Genomic DNA, 23,321 nt, shown 5'->3' with positions numbered 1-23,321 from the left:
TTAACATGAAATGTTTTTTATATTAATGTGTGAAAATGTTGTTTTACAATGTGATTTAACGTAAAACGTCTCACTCCTTCAGATTAAATGTTGACATGTGACATCTTGCTTCATTTCTCACGGCTGGACCGTAACCCGGGATCGATGCATTCATTCTGTATTTATGATTGTTTTCGGGCTCCGCCTCCTGCTGGTTGATTATGAAACTATTGGAGCAGCTTTAACCAATCAGAACTGACCACAGTATTGCATATGTGTGAGACATAACCAACCATCAACCAGCAGTGATGTCATCGTTGGTTTGTGAACGTTATGAATCCTCCAGTTCAGATTCTGTCCGTCACCATCTTTGATAGTTCGGAACGGTTTGGAGCAGGAAGTGACCATATTTGGACGAGCTGGGGGAGGAGCCAGAGGTGGATCTGACCGATCTGATCGGAAACCTGACGATACTACGTCCCGCCCACCGATAGCTGTAACCTGACTGCACCACAGGCCTGTCAATCAAACAGACACGCCCCCAAAACCAGGTCTTCTTGAATCTTCTTTTCTAATGAATGAGGGATTATTTTCAGATGGACCTCCAGAAAACTAAGAAGAAGGAGTGACTTTAGCTTCTCCGTATCTTTCCGTGTCTCCATGTGTCTCCGTTTCTCCGAGTGTCTCCGTGTGTCTTCGTGTCTCTGAGTGTCTCCGTGTTTTTGAGTGTCTCTGTGTCTCTGTGTGTCTCCGTGTTTCTCTATGTCTCTGAGTGTCCATGTGTTTCTATGTCTCTGTGTGTCTCCGTGTGTCCCCATGTCTCCGTGTCTCTGTGTCTCCGTATCTCCATGTGTCTCCGTGTGTCTCTGAGTGTCTCTGTGTCTCCGTGTCTCTGTGTGTCCATGTGTCTCTATGTCTCTGTGTGTCTCCGTGTGTCCCCGTGTCTCTGTGTCCTGATGTCCTCCTCAGACTCAGAGGTAGTTTCGTGTCTCCGTCTTCAGTTACCAGTGAAACCAGTCTGACCATCCTCCTCTTCCTCAGGAACAAAAGCTCCGTGGTGACGCCCCCCCACATCCTCCTCCACTCAGATCCGCCCCCTGCGGGTAACAACGGTGGGAGTTACTCTCTCCCTGGGGGTTCTCAACACGGGGTCCCGGCCCTGCCCCGGGTCCCCTGAGAGCGGGCCGGGGCCGGGGGAGAGTTGAGAGCGAGCGGTGTCCGAGGTGGCCGGTGGTCGATCTCTAATGACAAGTTAGACGGCTGCAGATGTCCGACAGCTTGGAGCTCTCGACTGGCAGGAATGTGAAAGGAGGACCGGTCCGGGTCTCAGGCTCCGAGGGCCGGCCGGGCAAACGGGTCATTAAGGAGGCCGGCCGGGAAAACGGGTCATTAAGGAGGCCGGCTGAAACCCGATCCGGCCTCAGCCCCACGTTCTTGCACAACCCGACAGCTTGGCTCGCCTCAGAGAACTGCAGCTAATGAGTCGCCACGGTTACACAGGTGAGACTCTGAGGCTCGACCTGCCTCATCAGGTCTCCTGGAGGACACTCAGGTCACCAGACTTTAACCCATCAGAACCGGAACCAGTGAGAGGTCCAGTCCGGTTCCGTTGTGGTCCGGTCCGGTCCGGTCCGGTCCGGTTCGACCGTAAATGTCACGTCACAGCCGTCCTACTGTATTTCTGTCAGTCTGTGGTTAAACACTGCATGTTGTTCCATCATCAGAACCGGGTCGAGTTCTACTGGTGGTCCCGTCTTCCCGACCTCTTCCGTCCACAGACTCCTCCTCCTCCATCACCTGACCTCCTCCGTCCAATCAGGCGTCCATACTGAGATTGGCTGGATTGTTTCCATCCATTACTGACACGTCTGTTCCTCCTATTAACCCTCTCTGGACCAACGTGTCCCCTCAGAGGACGTCGGACAGCCGGGACAGATGGGACAGATGCTGCTGTCCAGTCAGAGAGCTGATCTGTTAGATGTCATTAGGCAGGTCTGCTGGAGGAGATTTCATATTACCTGAGTCTGTCAGTAAAACTGCAGCTCAGATGAAACCATGGAAACACCAAAATCCAGACTCCTGTCACCAATTTTCACCATCAAAAGCAGCAGAAGTGTGTGGGAGCTGCTCCTGACTGCAGTGCATCATGGGTAATCAGAGAGCTGTCACTGGATCACTGTGACACTGAAGGAAATTTAAAATGTGCAGAATCTTGAGGGACTTCTGAACTTCTGTGTTTTTCTCAGGATTTGAAGCAGATTTATCGACATTCATTTAATTTCTGTTTAATGTCTCACCTGGAATGATGAGGTCAATAACAGGAAGTATCTTACCTACCCCCCCATCTCCCTCCTCCCTGTAATATTAAAACGTATTAGCGCCGCTCCTTCTCCTCCTCCTCCTCCTCACTACTCTGACTGTGTGTGTATTTATTGATCAGTGTCCAACAGTAATTAACTGATTGATGAGGGAACTTCAGAATCAGGAATGTAGACACACACACACACACACACACACACACACACACACACACACACACACACACACACACACACACACACACACACACACACACACACACACACACACACACACACACACACACACCAGACGTGTGGTTACAGATTGACTGAGCGTCTGCTGTGTCTCACTAATTGCTTTTAGGTAATGCGTCATGTATAACTGTGGGTGCTACTGACCTTTGACCCCTGGATGGAGTGATCAGTGAGGGAGAAAAGCTGCAGAGGAGCTGAAAACAGAGGACAAGGGGAGACGAGAGACAAGGGGAGACGAGAAGAGACGAGAGACGAGGAGAGACGAGAGACGAGGAGAGACGAGAGACGACGAGAGACAAGAGACGAGGGGAGACCAGGGGAGATGAGGAGAGACCAGAAACGAGGGGAGATGAGGAGAGACGAGGGGAGACGAGAGACGAGGAGAGACGAGAGACGAAAGACGAGAAGAGACGAGGAGAGACCAGAGATGAGAGACGAGGAGAGATGAGGAGAGACGAGGGGAGACGAGAGACGAGGAGAGACGAGAGATGAAAGACGAGAAGAGACGAGAGACAAGGAGAGACCAGAGATGAGAGACGAGGGGAGACGAGGGGAGATGAGGAGAGACGAGGAGAGACAAGAGATGAGAGACGAGGGGAGACGAGGAGAGACCAGAGACCAGAGACGAGAGGGAGATGAGGAGAGACGAGAGACGAGGAGAGACCAGAGATGAGGAGAGACAAGAGACGAGAGACAAGGGGAGACCAGGGGAGACCAGGGGAGACGAGGAGAGACGAGCGATGAGGGGAGATGAGAGATGAGGGGAGACCATGTTTATTAATTACATCAGACAGATCCAGATGTTCTGATTGTGTCCAGGATCCTGTGGTGCGCCATCTGGTGGGGTCCTCTGGTACCACAGAGGACAGACATTGTGATAATGGTCAAATGGTTGTCAACGGCAACGTATGAACTAAAAATAAAAAAGATCTGCAGTTCAACAGAAATATTTCAGGATGAAAGAAGCATCTGCATTTAAATATGATAAAAAAAACAATTAAACAAAATCTATCTCTGATACACCTGTCAATCAATCAATCAATCAATCAATCAATCAATCAATCAATCAATCAATCAGTCTGTCTGTCTGTCTGTTTAATGGTTAATGTCTCTTCAGTTCTGTCTCATGATCAGTAACTCACATACCAACATACTAACTGCTGCAGTCTCCTGCTCAACAATTAACACACAGAGTTATAATTACTAACTAGCTGAATGAGTTCACAGAATGATTCTCAACTGGGAAGTCTGATGTGTCTCCTCCTGTCAAGCCCCGTCCCCCTCTGATACTATTCCTGTGTCTGAACCAGTCTGTTTCTAAAAGTGTTCGTAGCTTCAGGTCTGTAAAATGGTTCTGATCCAGAAGTGTCTTCAGCTGCAATACCAGCGAGTGCCACTAGAGGTCGGCTCCAAAAAGCCTCCGGCTCCATAGACTCCCATTCAACTTCTGTCATCAAATCCAAAGTGAATAAAATGTGTCCATCAGTTATCTCGGTGTTGTTAGCTAAAGTCACTCCTTCTTAGTTTTCTGGAGGTCCATCTGAAAATAATCCCTCATTCATTAGAAAAGAAGATTCAAGAAGACCTGTTTTTGGGGGCGTGTCTGTTTGATTGACAGGCCTGTGGTGCAGTCAGGTTACAGCTAGCGGTGGGCGGGGCTTCGTGTCCTCCGTTCCAGTGTTGTCCTGAGATCGTCTCAATACGAAAACTTCTGCCTGAAAACTAGCGAGTTGTTGACAACCAACATCTTCACTTCGTAAAGTTCCTGAACCGCCGGCTGAAGTCGCTGCCGCTGCTGATCGGTTGTTTCCAGTTTGATGGCATTTAGGTGGAATGTCCCACGAGGAGGTCTGAAGTTTCCCACCCCCCAGTTGCTCATGAACGCACCCTTAGCATAGCTTAGCATCACCAGCAGCCTGGCCTTGTTTAAAATGGCACCTGTAGGGGGTGCTGACCACTGTATTTCACTTGGTCTGGTTTTTGGGGACATTTAGCGAGACAGGAAATGTGGGAGGACAGCGGGAGACTGATTTGCAGCCAACGGGGACTCATTCCATCCTGGTGGTGGAGCTGCAGGTTTTCATATTTCAGTTTGAATTCCTGCTCAGGTGGAGATGTGAAGCTTCGACAGACTTTCAAGACGAAGATGCGTCTGGTCAGACGTCCATGAGTCCTCCAGATGATCAGCAGAATGAAACTCGTCCGGACTAAACTTTGAATCGATGTGTGTCTGCGGCGGTCCGTTGGCCGCGATCCTCAGCGGCGTCCAGGTGATGACGGATGGTTTCGGAGAGATGCAGCTCGCATTAATAAACGCTGATGAGCCTGTTTTCCTTTGAAAGCTATCGGTGCTTTATTAGTGGGAGCAGCATAAAGGAGGACGGGTGGAGACTGATCGGAGGACGAGGGAAAGGTCAGATGGACAGACATGTCCAACAACACTCTGATAAATCCAACGAGTGGTCTGTTAATGAAGAATGAGGAGGTTCAACTTCACCGAGCACATCAGCATGTTCAGCTCACAAACCTCAGAGTTCAAGTTCACTTAGAGGCTGAAGATGTTACTGTGGTCCACAGGTGGACGAGGTGTTCATCTAGAAGCCCTCCTCAGGGCTGATTCACAAATCAGTCCTAAACTAGTCCTAAACCATGTCCAAAACTAGTCCAAAACATAGTCCAAAACTAGTCCTAAAAGATGTCCAAAACTAGTCCAAAAAAGTCCAAAACTTGTCCTAAACCATGTCCAAAACTAGTCCAAAACAAGTCTTAAAGTAGTCCTAAATCACATCCAAAACAAAGTCCAAAACTAGTCCTAAAGTAATCCTAAATCACGTCCAAAACAAAGTCCAAAACTAATCCTAAAGTAGTCCTAAATCACGTCCCAAACAAAGTCCAAAACAAAGTCCAAAACTAGTCCAAAACATAGTCCAAAACTAGTCCTAAAAGATGTCCAAAACTAGTCCAAAAAAGTCCAAAACTTGTCCTAAACCATGTCCAAAACTAGTCCAAAACAAAGTCCAAAACTAGTCTTAAAGTAGTCCTAAATCACATCAAAAACAAAGTCCAAAACTAGTCCTAAAGTAATCCTAAATCACGTCCAAAACAAAGTCCAAAACTAGTCCTAAAGTAATCCTAAATCACGTCCAAAACAAAGTCCAAAACACGTCCTAAAACACGTCCTAAACTAGTAAATCCTCAGAGTCACTTTAAATGAAGATCAGAGTTGAAATGTCTTTATTTTTCATCAGAAGTGAGAAGAGAAGCTGACATGCAGAAACACAGCTGGAGACACATGAGCAGATCTCAGAGAACCAAACAGACTCAACATGGAACATACATGGAACACACATGGAACATGTCAACATGAAGTCATGAGACTAATTTTTTAATTAAAAACTGAACGTTTCCGCTTATATAAAATAAGGCATTTCCAGTTATTTTACAGGTGAACTGTCTCATTAAGGTTCATGCTGAGGGCAGAATGTTGCCCCCTGATGGAGGGCTCCGGTGCTGTGTTCATTTTACATAGGAGAACACAGGTCACGTATAACTCAATCCTATCTTTGTATGGTGACAAGTTTAAAGACAACAGTCAATAATGTGTTTCCATTACTTAAATTTAATCAAGTCAACATTTATCTAAAGTTTTATTGTTTGATATCAATCACAACAGGATCCTGCAAATGTTTAACAATAAAAGCATTGTTAAGAAGTGAAGGGTCTCTTTCTACTGAAACAATGGGAGGCTTTTAATTTGAAATACACAGAAAGTGTTGAGTGTGTATTTATAAATGATTTGCCATCTTTCCCGTATGACTTGAATGCAGCGTTAGTTTGTTGAAAGTCAGAAAGGCTCAGTTGGGTTTATTGCGAGAGGCGGAGTCAGTTTCATGTTTACTTATCCGATGACATAATTTCCTCAGAAGTCCTTGAACCAATCAGCTGTGGCTGCTGCTTGTGTTTCCCGCCGTTGTCCTGCTGACGTGTGGGCAGGGCGGAGTCAGAGGCCAGGTCAGGGCGTGGTTAGGAGTGCAGTGGGTGGAGTCAGGAACAGGGGTGGGGTCCTTTTCTGGGACTGGGTCTGACAGGGTCTGAGTCCTGTCACGTGACCCCTGCTCTATCTCCTTCGTAAGCTCCACCCCCCTGTCTTCCACCTGGCCAATCAACCCAGCGCACCCTGGCAGACTGTTGTGCTGTGGTCCCTCCTCCCGGCATGAACCCCCCCTCCTCACACTGGCCCTCCCTCTGGGCGGGGCCTTTCTGTCTCTGCGGCTCTGATTGGCTGAAGTCCGGCTGTTTCTGCGGCTCTGATTGGTCCTGTCGCTCTGGTTCTGGTTCTGGAACCGTTGGGCTCTCTGCAGCGCCAGAGCAGCCAGGTCCGAGTGGGACGACGTGCTGTCAATCATCCTCCTGCCCAGAGCGAGAGGCCTGACCGGCAGCGCCAGCCGCAGCCTCAGCCAGAACCGAGAGCGCGGCGGTTCTGATCGGCTTCCGCGCCACGTCACGCCGCTGACGGCGGCCTGCCGGAGCTGAGCAACCTCCACGCAGGGCAGCTTACTGACCGAGCGGTACACCACCGACACCAGGGAGGCCCGGTGGGCGTGCTGCAGGTACACACCCAGACGACACTCCAGCAAGCTGAAGCTCTTCTCCGCCAGGAAACCGGGACTCAGGACGAACAGCAGGCGGCGGCTCCGCTGCATCGAGTGCAGGATGGCCTCTGATTGGTCTGAAAGACAACATACAGCAAATCAGCTGAAATACCAACAGCTTCGAATCACCGAGAAATTTACTCAGTTCAACCTAAAATCAGTGAGGCAGAACCGGGCAGAACCAAGAAGAACTGGGCAGAACCGGTGTCAACACTTTAGTCTAGACTGAAACATTTAAAGAAACTCTGCACTCATTCATGACATATGATCCTGAGATTCAACGTCCTCAGAGGATTCATCCAGAAATACATCACCCAGAACGACATCATCCAGAAATACATCACCCAGAACGACATCATCCAGAACGACATCATCCAGAAATACATCACCCAGAACGACATCATCCAGAACGACATCATCCAGAAATACATCATCCAGAAATACATCACCCAGAACGACATCATCCAGAAATACATCACCCAGAACGACATCATCCAGAAATACATCACCCAGAACGACATCATCCAGAAATACATCATCTAGAACGACATCATCCAGAAATACATCATCCAGAACGACATCATCCAGAACGACATCACCCAGAAATACATCACCCAGAACGACATCATCTAGAAATACATCACCCAGAACGACATCATCCAGAAATACATCACCCAGAACGACATCATCCAGAAATACATCATCCAGAACGACATCATCCAGAAATACATCATCCAGAACGACATAATCCAGAACGACATCATCCAGAAATACATCATCCAGAACGACATCATCCAGAAATACATCACCCAGAACGACATCATCCAGAAATACATCATCCAGAAATACATCACCCAGAACGACATCATCCAGAAATACATCACCCAGAACGACATCATCCAGAAATACATCACCCAGAACGACATCATCCAGAAATACATCATCCAGAACGACATCACCCAGAACGACATCACCCAGAACGACATCATCCAGAATGACATCATCCAGAAATACATCATCCAGAAATACATCACCCAGAACGACATCATCCAGAAATACATCACCCAGAACGACATCATCCAGAAGTCCATCAGCATCACCAGCGACTTCCTCATCAGGTAAGTCTTTTTTTTTACTGTAAAACCATAAGAGAGTCGTCATGAATCTATCAAATCAGCTGCAGCAAATATTCAAAGACAAACTTTAAAAATTGTCTCTGGTGAGACTTGAATCCAGAACCTTTGAATATCTTGTTTCACTAGAAGTCCAATACACTAACCGTTGTTCCACAGAGCCTTATGTTAGCTCGAGAAGCTGTTGCCATCATCAGAAATTTCAGGTGGTTCACAATGAATGTTTCCCTCAGAACCTCAGAAGGTCCCAGTAGAACTCGAAGTTGACAGTCTCAAAACCTGCTCATAAACAAACAACTAATTTTGCTAAAAAACCAGCTCAACTGGAGTTATGTCAGTTTGGAAAAATGCATAAATTAAAAAAGCAATAGCATGCTAACTGTAGCGTTCAGCTCCAACCACAGGGAGGCGCTAGCGTCGCTGTAAACTGGCTGCAGGAGGGATTCGTGACCTCCAACAGAGGTCAGATCTATTTCTGTTTCAAAATGCTCTAAACGTGCTCGACATGGATGATCAACCGATGTTTGTTTTCAGAGCACAGCGCAACGTAAAAAGCTACGAAGTCAATATGTTGCTAACATTGTTTTATCAAACTTTACTCCACGAAATGTTGTTGTGTGTGACGACAGCTCAGATGGATGAAACTATTAGAGTCCATTTTAATAAAAGTTAAATGTGTGTTTATGGACAGAAGACCTGGTTGAGTTCATGTTATCAGAATGTATATTTACATCATTATTATCATAGAACTTGTGATTCAGAATGTTTCTGCAAATGGAACACATGAAATTAAAAACATAAATGAATAATGACGATGACATGTTGATTAATGAAAAATGTGTTTATTAAAAACAAAAGATGAAATGTTGTAAACTGCAGGATGCTTCTCCCGTTACAATATTGATCATTTTAATAAGAACAATATGACCTGATATATTCTTGATATACAACTAGTTACCAGTAACCCTAACCCACATCTGTTTCCAAACATTGGTACGTGCGTACCGTGCTACGAACAGATCAGGTCCAGTCTACATCCAGGACATGGTCCAACCTTACACCCCACCCCGTTCACTCTGCTCCTCCTGCTCCTGCCCTCCTCCTCCTCCTCCTTTGTCCTGGCTCCTAAATGGTAGAATGAGCTCCACCGACATCAGGACAGCAGAAACTCTGAACATCTTCCACCACAAACTAAAAACACACCTCCTCCTCCTCCTCTTCCTCTCCTCCTCCTCCTCCTCCTTGAACAGTAGAACTTTAGTATCTTAAAATAGAACTTACTGATAGAACTTTGTAGTTTGGCTTTCTGGAAGAAATTGTATTTTCTTGATTCTTGTTGTTCTGGTTTTGAACCCTCATGGTTGAAATGAACTTATTGTAAGTCGCTTTGGATAAAAGAGTCAGATAAATATAATGTAATGTGATATATTGTTGATATATTGAACGTATTAAAGTGGAAACAAAAATAAATAAAAATACTGAAAGTGCAGCGTAGTTGCAACATTGTAAAAGTTTCAGTGTTAAACAGATTTTTACTGAAATCTGCAGTTCATTGGTCCATTTGACATTTTAGAACTTCCTGTTAGATTTTACAACTTCCTCTACCTTCCCACTAAAGATGAAACTGTGAATCTCCCTCTATGCAGACCACACCCAACATTTTCTGTCGGTTTGTTTTCAGTGATCGCCCTCAAATATCTGAGAAAAACAGCTTCTCAAAGGCCTCGTTCACACCTGTTCACGCGTATTAACACCTGTTCACGCGTATTAACACCTGTTCACGCGTATTAACACCTGTTCACGCGTATTAACACCTGTTCACGCGTATTAACACCTGTTCACGCGTATTAACACCTGTTCACGCGTATTAACACCAGTTCACATGTATTGTAGATTTCGTTTTAATTAATTTCTACTTATGGGTCCTTATATATATATATATTTATATATATATATATTTGATATTTTTATTTGATATTTATTTTGCCTTGATTGAGAGGTGTCTCGGGCAATCAGCCGCTGTGCTTGTTTCTATTTTTCATTTGTGTTTAAATATTAGAAGGTAACCAAAACAAACAAAAAGTTCAGTCATGAAACAGCAGCCGGAGATCTGAACTCTGGACCAACAGGTGACATCGAACACAGATGATGAAGGACAGATGATGATGATGATGAAGCACAGATGATGGTGATGAAGATGATGATGAAGGACAGATGATGGAGGACAGATAATACTGAAGCTTATGGAAAAGTCAAGTTTGTGTGTTGGTCAGATAACATAAATTAACAACAAAACATGTTTACTTTTCGGTGGGTGAAACTCAGACACTGTGATGAACTCTACGAACTGTAGAGGGCGCTATCAACATGCTAGCTGATGAAATAACGCTTCTTCGTGAGCTGGCTGATTTTAGTCAGCTAGCTGAAGTTAGCATGCTGTTTGTGTGAATGTTTAGCGATGCTAGCAGCTCGGCAGCCTAGCGGATCCACCGGGTGAATATCTGGAACCGATTTCACTTCATCACGAAACGTTTCCTCCGACTGGGCGTCGGCTTCATTTTAACCAACCGGCCGTCACTCCATCACCGCGACGACCAGAACGACACCCGTCCTCCACGCAGTATTAAAATGTTTTTAATGTTCAACGTTGAGCAAACATCACCGACACTATTCACCCAGCCGTCCAATCACAGAGAAGGAGGGGCGGGACAGTGGCCGCTGATTGGTCCGCCCCTCAGAGCGTCTGGCAGACTATAGTCACAGCTGGAGGATGGAGACGTCCAGCGAGAGGACGGACGTCCCGCTACGCTGCAGAGTCCAGGTCGGTCTGCGGGTCTCTGACGGGGCTGCTGAGGAGGCCCGTTTGGGAGTTGGTGCTATTCTGGCTGTAGAGCCTCATCAGACCCGCTTCCTTACTGCTCCCCTCCCCCTCCTCCCTGCTGCCGGCCCTCCTCACGGGCAGCTCCACCCTCAGCCTCTTCCAGAACCGGGACGTCAGCTCTCTGGACTTGTCCCCCTTCCACCGGACCAGCGCCAGAGCCACCCGGGCCCTCCTCAGCTCCCTGACCCAGCCCCGCCTCCGGACCGGCCGGTACTGGACCAGGATCACCCGCAGGTGTCCTCCCAGCGCCATGCCGTCGATACCGGCCTTCAGCTCCAGCAGAGCCTGGGACCCCCGCGAGGCGTAGCCGGGACTAACGACCACCAGGAGGCGCCGGCTACGAGCCACAAAACTCAGAGTCTCATCTGTGATGGCTGAAGGGGAGGAGGAGGATGGAGAGGAGGAAGAGAAAGAGGGGGAGGATGGAGAGGAGGAGGAGCAGGAAAAGGAAGAAGAAGAGAAGGAGGAAGATGGAGAGGAGGAGGGAGAGGAGGGGGATGGAGCAATGATTGATGATGGATGGATGGATCAGTGTGCACTGCAGTATTACTGAGTACTACTACTACTAGTAGTAGTATCAGTACCAGTAGTAGTAATACTAGTAGTAGCAGTACTAGTAGTAGTACTAGTTGCACTAGTACTGGTAGTAGTAGTACTAGTAGTACTAGTAGAAGTTGTACTAGTAGTAATAATAGTAGTAGTAGTAGTAATAATAGTAGTAGTTGTACTAGCAGTAGTAGTAGTACTGGTAATAGTTGTACTAGTAGTAGTACTCGTAGTAATAATAGTAGTAGTAGTAGTTGTACTAGTAGTAGCAGTAGTAGTAGTACTGGTAGTAGTTGTACCAGTAGAAGTAGCACTAGTAGTAATAATAGTAGTAGTAGTAGTAGTAGTAGTAGTAGTAATAATAGTAGTAGTTGTACTAGCAGTAGTAGTAGTACTGGTAATAGTTGTACTAGTAGTAGTACTCGTAGTAGTAGTAGTTGTACTAGTAGTAGTAGTAGTAGTAGTACTGGTAGTAGTTGTACCAGTAGAAGTAGCACTAGTAGTAATAATAGTAGTAGTAGTAGTAGTAGTAGTAGTAGTAATAATAGTAGTAGTTGTACTAGCAGTAGTAGTAGTACTGGTAGTAGTTGTACCAGTAGAAGTAGCACTAGTAGTAATAGTAGTAGTAGTAGTACTCACTCCCCCCTGGCAGACTGTCCCGGTCGAAGATGCAAACTGAGTATCCGAACTCGTTCTCCAGAACTTTGCGCAGCGTCGACAGAACGAATGTTTCCTCCTCGCTGTTCCTCGCGTACGAAATGTACACGTCGTACTCCTTATCATCTGAACACACACACACACGCACACACACACACACACACACACACACACACACACACACACACACACACACACACACACACACACACACACACACACACACACACACACACACACACACACACACGAACTTTTTGGACCAAGTCTCAGTTTACAATGGGTGTGTATTGGATGGAATGTTCAGAGCTAGACTGGATGATGTCACACGTGATGTCACACGTGATGTCACACTCTACCTTCTGACCCCCTCAAATCTTTTGAAGGAAATGTTTTAATCCTGTTTCCTCTCCAGGAACAACTTTTACATCCAACTTAGGGTTTCTGTCAGATTTCCCCCGTCTGACTCTGAAAGGACTCACGGCTTCTTCCTGAATCCAGGTGGACTCACGTGTTCCACGACTCTCATGTTACACGACTCACGTGTTCCATGACTCACCTGTGTGCCGCTCGTCGGTGCCGAACCAGGACCGGTAGATGAGCAGCAGCTCCAACCAGAAGACGTGATAGAGAACGAAGAGGAGCACCATCAGAACCAGAGTTACACCGAGACCACAAGCTAACTCTAGGGTGGGAACACTCACTGACACACACACACACACACACACACACACACACACACACACACACACACACACACACACACACACACACACACATTAAATCCAGTACAGTTCTCTCCAAATCGGAATAATTTCAAAATAAAAGCACGTGTAACTTTACTGCGCCTGAAACATGACAAAGTGATGTCAGACCTGTCATTTAGACAGACCATAATAACCTCCTTTAACGCTGAACTTTTAATGTGAAACGTACAGGAAGTGCAGAGTTTAATTGACAGCAGCCAATCAGTAACTGCAGTCCGAAGGGCAGTTAACAACCAGCTGAGGGAGTCGTCCCCCCCCCCCCCCCCCCCCCTCCCTCCACCCCTCCTCACCTTCCTCCTCCAGCTGAGCTCTACGGGTGTCCCATCCTTTATTGTTCCTCACCGAACAGTTAAACTCAGACTTCAGGTCTTGTGAGTTGAAGTCGTGGATCAGCAGTTGGTTCTCCACCATCTTGTCTCCCATGTCCTCGTTCACCACGCTGCAACCAACACACACTCAGACCCTTTCAAAATAAAACTCACTCACTCCGAGTTAGAAAACCGTTCTGCTTTAGATCTTCTTCACTTTTCACTGCACGCCGACGTGAGAATCAGGTCAAAACAAAACAAACCACATCAAATCAAACACCTCAAAATCAGGAACTTTGGTTTGAACTTTTTAGGTGTGAAAAGACCCTGAAATCAGAAACTGGGCGCTCAAAGAGGCTAAAAAGATGAGCAGGCTGATTCTCTTCTGACACCTTCCAGATTAAAACTAGAGATGGAGTCAGAGAGAAGCAGGAACAGAAGAGCTGCAGGTTCATAATGTTCAACAGACTGAAGCAGCTCTAATAAATCAGGAGAACGTGTTCTCTGACAGCTTCAATAAATCACACCGTGGCTCCGCCCACCTGTTGCTTTGGGAGAAGCGATGCTGATCACTCAGTGTGTCCAGCGTCTTCCCGTCCACCGTCCACCATATCTCCCACCAGGGGCTGCGCAGGATGCCGGGGAACAGAGCGCGGCACACCAGACGCACCTCCGAGTCTGACGGACACATTCACATTCACATTCACAGATCAGCGTCAACCGGACCGCCACCTGGCAGTGATGTCATCGTGACATCACTGCTCAGCTGACACAAATACTCACAACAGCACCAACGTGAATCCACCCGCAGCTGAAAACAGTCCCAGGACTACATTTGGACGCGGTTAGGACTCGTCTTTGGGTCAGTTAGGACGTGTGTGAAGCATCGACTGTTGTCATGGCAACAAGTTTGTATTCCATCAGAATGAGATTTAGGATTTTTTAAAGTTCTAGTTCATTGGTTTTGATTATTTTGGTGCTGCTCTGTGTTTGTGTTGCTAAGCGGAGTTGCTGTGTGATGAGCTTCATTTTAAACGATGTCATAAACGGAGATTAATGAAGATGCTGAGAAGAAGAATAAATCCAACAGAAACATTTCCTTCAATCAGGGACACGGAGCAGCTGATTAAACCTCCGAGACGCTGGACACATCCAATTTAAAAGAAGTAGTAGCTCCATCTGTGCAGCTTCATGTCCTGAGATGCAGCAGGGGGAGGAGCAGGGGGAGGAGCACGGCAGAGTTTACAGGAGTCGACCAATCAGAAGGAGGTTTGGAAGGTTCTGGTGTTTTTGTGCTGTTTGTGTTCAGGATGTCGTCCTGCTCTCGTCAACATCCCGAAGACACCTCGATGGAATCTCTTTAAATCTGGTACAAAGGTTCACTTGGACTCTCGGATGAAGTGACTATATTTTGGGGGGTCAAAGGTCACAGTGGTTTCATGTACGTCCCATGAGTGTGAAAGCATGACTTCACATTTAGTAGAAACTGATTTTATTTCCGACCTCTCTGTGTGCAGGTCTTCACACGTTTTGATGTATTTTATTTAAAGTCTAATATTTTCTACGTTTCCTTCATTCTTTTGTGTTTTTTTTGTCCTGCCTGTTTTTCTTTGTCTTTTTCTAATCCATCGTTTCTGATCAATAACGAATTACCGCAGTGAACGCTTCTGCTGATCTGCTGCATCACCATGACGACCGCATCCTTCAACAACAACCTCTGACTGTCATCAGTACTGATCGATGTGTCTGCAGCCTCATCCCAAAGACAGCGTCTCTCCATGCTCGGGCGGGTCCTCGGGTAGCGGGCGTGTCCTCGGGTAGCGGGCGTGTCCTCGGGTAGCGGGCGTGTCCTCGGGTAGCGGGCGTGTCCTCGGGTAGCGGGCGGGTCCTCGGGTAGCGGGCGTGTCCTCGGGTAGCGGGCGTGTCCTCGGGTAGCGGGCGGGTCCTCGGGTAGCGGGCGGGTCCTCGGGTAGCGGGCGGGTCCTCGGGTAGCGGGCGGGTCCTCGGGTAGCGGGCGGGTCCTCGGGTAGCGGCTGAGCTAACCGGTCGTCTACATTTTACAGTGATGTGGAGACACTGAAGGAACTTGTCCAATAGATCTAAATCTGATAGAACACCAAGTCGTTGCCATGACAACAGAGGATGCTTCACATCTGGATGTTGCTGTAAAGAAGCTCCAGACTGTAAAAGGTGGACTTTTCACACATGTTGGACCCAACAGCTTCTCCGTTTAGGTCATCGACCCACCTGGTCTGACGGTGAACACCTGGTCCAGCGCCGGGTGGAGGATGCTCGGCTCTTTGGGTAGCGTGGTCGGATCTGAGAGAATAAAAGCAGTGTTTACCTGCCCGGTTCTGTTGGTGAACACCTGTCTATCAGCTGTTAGCAGGGTTGTTGTCTCACAGACTGCAGTGACGTTGATGCTGCGGGTGAAGCTGAGGTTCCTGCCCCCCCGCTGGTACACCACGCTGCAGAAGTATAAACCCTGGTAGTACTTCAACATGACGTGGACCTGGATCCGGGCTCCTTTCTGCTCCCGGTCGCTGTTCCACTTCTCAGACTTCACACATGTCTGAAAGAGGTCAGAGGTCAGAGAGCCAGGTTTACACACTGTAGACCCAGAACACAACGGGAACCTTCGAACCTTGAGAACGGATCTTTATATGAACCCACTGGACCTGATGACAGTTTGAAAAAGAGCTGAATCTGAATTTAAGCTTATAGTTCATCTGTTCTGTTCCGTGTTCCTGAACGCAGCACGGTGCTGCACACGGAGAACCAAACACCTCCATCAGGAAGTATTCAGTTACTGATCAACATCAACGTTAACGTGACCGTTGCTACGTGAACATCAGTGATTACAGCAAACCTGAAACTGGAGCAGAAACATCAGATTTGATGTCAAACTCTGTAAACGGTCAACAGAGACCGTTGAAATGTTCAGAAAGTCTACGGCCATGAAGCGGCGAGATGTTCTGATGACATCACGTTTCAAGAGGGGCGGAGCTTCACTGTCTGAGACCGAAGAAAGCGTCAGGTCAGGAGACACCAGCTGGGTTTCAGAGTCCGACTGTCAACACCGAGTTCTACTGGGACCTCCTGAGGGGAACACTCACTGGACCACCTGATCTGTTTCCATGGCAACAGGCTTCAACAACATGACAACAGGACACTCAGCACGATGAGAACGGGCGCCTGTTTTTATCGTGCTGAGCGGCGTGTTGAAGATTTTCAGGTCCACGGTGAAACCACTAAGACATTTTTCTGACTGTCATCGACCTCCATGAGACGCCCCGTCCTACCCATAATGCCTCACTGCAGCCATTCCTGTTCATGGACTGGGTGTTTTACCGACGTCTCTTGTGTGACGTGCAGCCAGCTGACGTCGGGCTTGCTGTCCGCCACGTTAGTGACGTTCTCCAGGTCTGGACAGTCCAGCATGGCGCCGTGGTGCAACTCGATGACCATGGGGGTCGCTGCCACGGCAACTGGAGGCTCGCAGTCGGTGCGGCGGACCGCCTCGTCGCGCTGCAACACCTTCAGCTGCATGGCGATCTTACTGCAGGACGACTTGTTGCTGCAGGAAACAGGAAGTGGAACATGTTTCTCTTCAAATTAAACGGTTAGACGACAACCATTTCCTGTAAAACAGTTTTAAATTCTCAGTTCTTTAAAACTTCAGGACTTATTAACATTTTCATCCTCAGTAAGTTATTTCATTGAATATTTATTGGATATTTTTGTCATAAAATAATGAAAAGCAGAATAAATCAGAGAAATCGAAATAATAGAAATGTTCAGATTTGATGACTCTGCTGATTGTTTCTGGGCGTCAGTAGAAGTTCTGGTCCAATCAGAGTGATCGAAACTGTACCTCTTCCTCCTCCTCCTACTATTCTTCCTCCTCCTCCTCATTTTGCTCCTCCTCCTTCTCCTATTATTCCTCCTCCTCCTCTTCCTTCTCCTCCTATTCTTCCTCCTCCTCCTCTCCCTTCTCTTCCTCCTATTCCTCCTGGTGCTGATTGCAGGTCTGGACTCAGGCCAGCTGACGGGTCACATGTGGACCTCGTTGTAATCTGGAGCCTCTCAGAGACACTTTATCTGATGAAGTGCTGCAGTCACATGATCAACTCTGATGTCTGAGCTGCAGTCACATGATCAACTCTTCACCAGGACTCAGTGTTTTTTCTTTCATGTATGAACCAAGAAGGTCATGTGACGCCTCCAGGAAGAAACTCAGCGGTGACATCAGACAGAAGAACAATCAACTTATGGAAAACTAAAGAAACATCAATCTGCTCACAGAAATGTCCGTAAACGTCTGACTGAAGAAAAGTGGAACAGAAAGAAAAGTTTCACATATTTTCCACATGTATGACAGTGATCATGTGAGAACATTGACTCAGGAGGCTTCAGGTTCCTCCTCAGATCAACAGATGATGAGCTGCAGTGTCTCACCGCAGCATGCAGATGTACAACCCGCTGTCAGAGGAGGCGGCCGGCTGCAGCCACAGTCTCTCTCTCTCCTTACTGAGCCGCCAGCTGCAGAACAGAACCAGAACCACATCAGAACCACATAGAACCACATCAGAACCACATAGCACCACATAGAACCACATCAGACTCACATAGAACCACATCAGACCCACATCAGAACCACATCAGAACCACATAGAACCACATCGGACCCACATATAACCACATCAGAACCACATCAGACCCACATAGAACCACATCAGAACCACATCAGACTCACATAGAACCACATCAGACCCACATCACCCCACATAGAACCACATCAGACCCACATAGAACCACATCAGACCAACATCAGACCCACATAGAACCACATCAGAACCACATCAGACTCACATAGAACCACATCAGACCCACATCACCCCACATAGAACCACATCAGACCCACATAGAACCACATCAGACCAACATCAGAACCATATAGAACCACATCAGACCAACATCAGAACCACAACAGACCCACATAGAACCACAGAACCACATCAGACCCACATAGAACCACAGAACCACATCAGACCCACATCAGACCCACATAAAACCACATCAGAACCACATCAGACCCACAACAAAATCACATCAGAAAGACACCAAACCCACATCAGAACCACAACAGACCCACCACAGAACCACATCAGACCCACAACAAAATCACATCAGAAAGACAACAAAACCACATCAGAACCACATCAAACCCACAACAGACCCACACCAGAACCACAACAGACCCACCACAGAACCACAACAGAACCACATCAGAACCACATCAAACCCACAACAGAACCACATCAAACCCGAATGAATGACATGATTCAATCAGATACACAACTTACTGTCACACACACACACACACACACACACACACACACACACACACACACACACACACACACACACACACACACACACACACGATCTTGGGTGTACTTATGTCTGATTGGCTGCTCCAGGTAGTGGCCCTCGGGGAGGTGGTACCAGATCAGGTTGTGTCTGGCGTTCTGGGTGGAGGTGAAGTTGTAGACAGACGGGTGAGAGAAGAGGGGGCAAGTCAGCCAGCCGGCCTCCCCCTCCAGGACCGAGACTGCCCCCTTCCTGGACTCCCCCCAGTCGTAACACATGGGATCTGAGAGATGGAGACATTTAGAGGGACAGTTCAACAACATGGTGCTGAATAATGGAGCCCAAAACCAGTTAAAAAACTTGTCCAAAACAGGTCCAGAACTAAGTCCAGAACTACCTCCAAACCTAAGTTCAAAACCAGTCCTCATCCTGTCGAAAAATAAACTGAGGAGGAGGGGACGTCTCTCTTCCTCCCTGGACCCGGTCGAGGACGTCGGTCTGGTTCTGATTTACAGTTTTAATATGAGAATCAAACAGAGCTTAGAGGACGTCCTCGTTAACGGGCCTCGTTAAAGGATCCCGTTATCAGCTTCCATCTCGTTAAAGGAACGAAGCAGAGAAGACGAGCGCTCCATTAAAGGTCCTCTGAGACGGGACAGAAACCTTCATCTGAGATTAAAACCACTGCAGGGGATTCATCAAACTGGAGGGAGACAGAGAGAGACGTCTGAGAGACAGACGAGAGACAGAGGAGAGGCATCTGAGAGACAGAGGAGAGAGAGAGAGAGAGAGAGAGAGAGACAGAGGAGAGACAGAGGAGAGACATCTGAGAGACAGAGAGAGATGTAGGAGAGACAGACAATAGACAGAGGAGAGACATCTGAGAGACAGACGAAAGACATAAGAGAGACAGAGGAGATACATCTGAGAGACAGAGGAGAGACAGACGAGAGACAGACGAGAGAAGGAATAAAGAAGAGCAGAGTTATAATTATAAGATATTTATAAACATTTATGACTGATGATCTCATTAAAAAGATGATCAGCTGATCATCGAAATGAACGCAGATTCATTTCCTCTCCACTGGTTTAATTGTTCCAACACACACACACACACACACACACACACACACACACACACACACACACACACACACACACACACACAGACAGACAGACAGACACACACACACACACACACACACGCACACGCACACAAACACACCTCATTTAAAATGAATGAGTTCATTAGGTGGAGGATTAAGATGATTGACTGTTCAATACTCTGATAATAACAGTGATGACTAGCGTGTTCTCTCCAACACGCCTCCTTCAGAATCTCTAACACGCTTTAATTAGTCGTCTCATCAGAGGGACGATTCAGTAGAAATATAAAAATAGGAACACCGACAGCTGTAACCTGACTGCACCACAGGCCTGTCAATCAAACAGACACGCCCCCACAGGTGATCTTTCAATAGGTAACTGGGGATCAATACAGTGATTGACAGGTGGAACAGATTATCAGCTGCAGTTACAAGAACCAGAACTTAAGAAACATGTTAAATATTCAGAGACGATGAAGACGTCAGTCTGACAGCAGAAGAAGAACTGAGCAGCGGCGGCCCGTTGAGGGTCCAGAGCCTCATGTTGGGAAACTGAAGAGCAGGAGGATTAATGGAGGTTCTCTTCACCTCCTGGTCCAGAGGAGGTGTTGGAAATGAAGCTGTCAGCTTCTCCTGCTGGAGGATTAGTCTTCCTATTAACCCCCCCCCCCCCGCTCCCCTTCCCTCCCTCCCTCCTGCTCCTCCACCCCCCTCCTGTTCCCCCCTTCCCTGTTTAACCTGTTTCCACGTTTCACCGTATTAAATAAATAAATCAGAAATATTTGGTCGTCCAGAGTCGCTGCTCCTTTAACGAGCTGTCACCTACCTGTCGGCTCGCTGGGTTGACTGACAGCAGGCCAGGCCCCGCCCATCAGGAGGAAGAGGAAGAGTAGGCCGGAGATGAAGGACGCCCTGCAGACAGATGGACTTTCATCATTTCGATATTTACAACAGAATGAGATGATTCATGAATCTCAGAAACGTTTTCTTCCTCCAGCAAGAAACATTTTATTACCAATAAATAAAACTTATTGATCTCATCGAGTCTCTGATTAACCTTCATCACCTCCCTCCTCCTCCTCATCTCTGATTAACCTTCATCACCTCCCTCCTCCTCCTCATCTCATCTCTGATGAACCTTCATCACCTCCCTCCTCCTCCTCCTCCTCATCTCTGATTAATCTTCATCACCTCCCTCCTCCTCCTCCTCATCTCTGATTAACCTTCATCACCTCCCTCCTCCTCATCTCTGATTAACCTTCATCACCTCCCTCCTCCTCATCTCTGATCCATGAAATCATTCACTTTCATTTGGTTGTGTGTGTGTGTGTGTGTGTGTGTGTGTGTGTGTGTGTGTGTGTGTGTGTGTGTGTGTGTGTGTGTGTGTGTGTGTCTGTGTGTGTGTATATAAGCTTGTAATATTCTTCCCCACAGGTACAGAGATAACTTTGCCCCAGAGGATTGTGGGTAGTTGATTGTTGAGCAGCTTCCATCTTTATGATCTCAGCTGCAGCGATCAATCAACCGATCGATCGACCTTTATTGATCGCATATTGCTACTTTATAAACATTATTTTACCGTTTTATTATTTACTGATTTAAGGTTCATGTATTTATTGAGGAGAGTTCTGCTGCTCTGAGAGGTTACTGATGAAGATGAGGATGAAGATGAAGCTGTGTTTCTGCTGATCTCTGCAGAGTCTGAACGGTCCCGATGGACGATAATCAGATTATCAGATTATAATCAGATTATCAGATAATCAGATTATCAGAGCGGGTCGATGGCGAGCTGACTGTCTTCATGGAGAAAATCTCTCACCAGAGTCCCATTTAAAAAGTCTCCGTTTTTAACTGTCTTCATATTTTAAGTTTTTCACTCAACTTTTTGTTATTTACAAAATATTTTACAAATATTTAGAGTCTGAAAGGAAATTCAGCCGATGTATAATTTAAAAATGTTAAATAAATTGACATACAGAACATCTGGACCTGATTCATGCTGACATGCAGAACATCTGGACCTGATTCATGCTGACATACAGAACATCTGGACCTGATTCATGCTGACATACAGAACATCTGGACCTGATTCATGCTGACATACAGAACATCTGGACCTGATTCATGCTGACATACAGAACATCTGGACCTGATTCATGCTGACATACAGAACATCTGGACCTGATTCATGCTGACATGCAGAACATCTGGACCTGATTCATGCTGACATGCAGAACATCTGGACCTGATTCATGCTGACATACAGAACATCTGGACCTGATTCATGCTGACATGCAGAACATCTGGATTCATGCTGACATGCAGAACATCTGGATGATTCATGCTGACATACAGAACATCTGGACCTGATTCATGCTGACATACAGAACATCTGGACCTGATTCATGCTGACATACAGAACATCTGGACCTGATTCATGCTGACGGGTTGTAAAAAAACAAGAAAGTGACAGATTTCTAAATGACGTTCAGCACGCGGCAGACAGGAGTCTGTCCAGTGATCAACAACCTGAAGACCTTCATTCATCCGGATCATGTTCGGATTCAGACCGACTGTCCCTGAACGCAGCACCGGAACACCATCACTCATTAGACTAACAGGATGAGAGCGCAGCACCGGACGGCACCAGACTCCGTTAGAAAAATCCCCACATTTGAAAACACAAGGCGGCGGGGGGAGACTTACATGGGCAGCAGGTCGGTCCGGTCCGCTCGGTGTCGGTCCGGTGCGGAGGAACCGCTGGGGGCTGCGCAGCTGAACGTCCCGGTGGCGGGGGGCGGGGCAGAACCGGAGAGGACTGTCCCAGGTCTTTACGTGTGTGTGTGTGAGGAGTGAGAGAGCCCCGCTGCTGACACACACACACACACACACACACACACACACCGGGACCCCGATGATTAACGGCTTCGTGTCAGGGTTCGGTCACGGCTGTAAATCTCCGGAGGCGCCGGTCCCCGGTGCTCCGGGAACTCCTCCAAGCTGAGCGGCGGCGACACGAGGAGCCTCTCCCAGTAATTAACAAACCCGGAGTAACGTCACGTGCTAATTAACTAATCAAAACCACCGAACCGGTTCAATTAAACGCTCCGGGGACCGACCGGAAGGAGGGAGAACCGGACCGGGACGAACAGCTGCACACCCTGAAGTTAGAAATGTGTGTCAGAGGCGCAGAAAGCTGCTGTGAAGCGGCGCGAGGCGGCCCGGTGTGTGTACACGAGGAAGTACAGATGATTCCGGTCGACGCCCCGCCCACTCCTCGCGCGCACCGTTGCGAAATCGATCAGTGTGATTTCCCAACAGCGCGAGCCCTCCGACCTCGGAGTGACGTAACAGACGGTGAAGT

The 23,321-nt window shown here is 47.3% G+C and overlaps 1 protein-coding gene across 5 annotated transcripts; it reads right to left on the bottom strand.

The window, feature by feature from the left end:
- Positions 1 to 5,757: 5,757 nt before the first annotated feature.
- Positions 5,758 to 23,175, bottom strand: il1rap (interleukin 1 receptor accessory protein). 5 transcript variants are annotated; one of them, XM_069722646.1, is made up of 12 exons: positions 22,664 to 23,175; positions 20,784 to 20,869; positions 18,939 to 19,134; positions 17,937 to 18,020; positions 16,830 to 17,055; positions 15,882 to 16,050; positions 15,726 to 15,797; positions 14,021 to 14,156; positions 13,461 to 13,609; positions 12,963 to 13,106; positions 12,386 to 12,529; positions 5,758 to 7,263 (listed from the first exon to the last, which is right to left on the bottom strand). In XM_069722646.1, coding segments are annotated over exons 1-12 (2,199 nt in total). In that variant the 5' UTR covers positions 22,666 to 23,175; the 3' UTR covers positions 5,758 to 6,472. The 5 variants fall into 5 exon arrangements, with proteins under 5 accessions (XP_069578747.1, XP_069578748.1, XP_069578750.1 ...); XM_069722648.1 differs by lacking the exon at positions 5,758 to 7,263 and adding an exon at positions 9,406 to 11,574; XM_069722647.1 differs by lacking the exon at positions 12,386 to 12,529.
- Positions 23,176 to 23,321: the final 146 nt, after the last annotated feature.

The sequence above is a fragment of the Brachyistius frenatus genome, unplaced genomic scaffold (assembly GCF_029030835.1).
Source record: "Brachyistius frenatus isolate BFR_SWC_R1_liver_20210118 unplaced genomic scaffold, ASM2903083v1 Contig_299, whole genome shotgun sequence".
NCBI classification, from domain to species: domain Eukaryota; kingdom Metazoa; phylum Chordata; class Actinopteri; family Embiotocidae; genus Brachyistius; species Brachyistius frenatus.
The sequence above is the reverse complement of the archived record's forward strand: the minus strand, read 5'-3'. Positions and strand labels throughout refer to the sequence as shown.

Bases quoted from the DNA above. Each gene is read 5' to 3' on its own strand.
- il1rap (XM_069722646.1), bottom strand. The intron at 16,051-16,829 runs GTAAAACACCCA...GACCTCTTTCAG, and splicing joins ACGTCACACAAGAGACGTCG to ACATGTGTGAAGTCTGAGAA. The intron at 13,107-13,460 runs GTGAGGAGGGGT...TGTGTGTGTCAG, and splicing joins AGCTCAGCTGGAGGAGGAAG to TGAGTGTTCCCACCCTAGAG.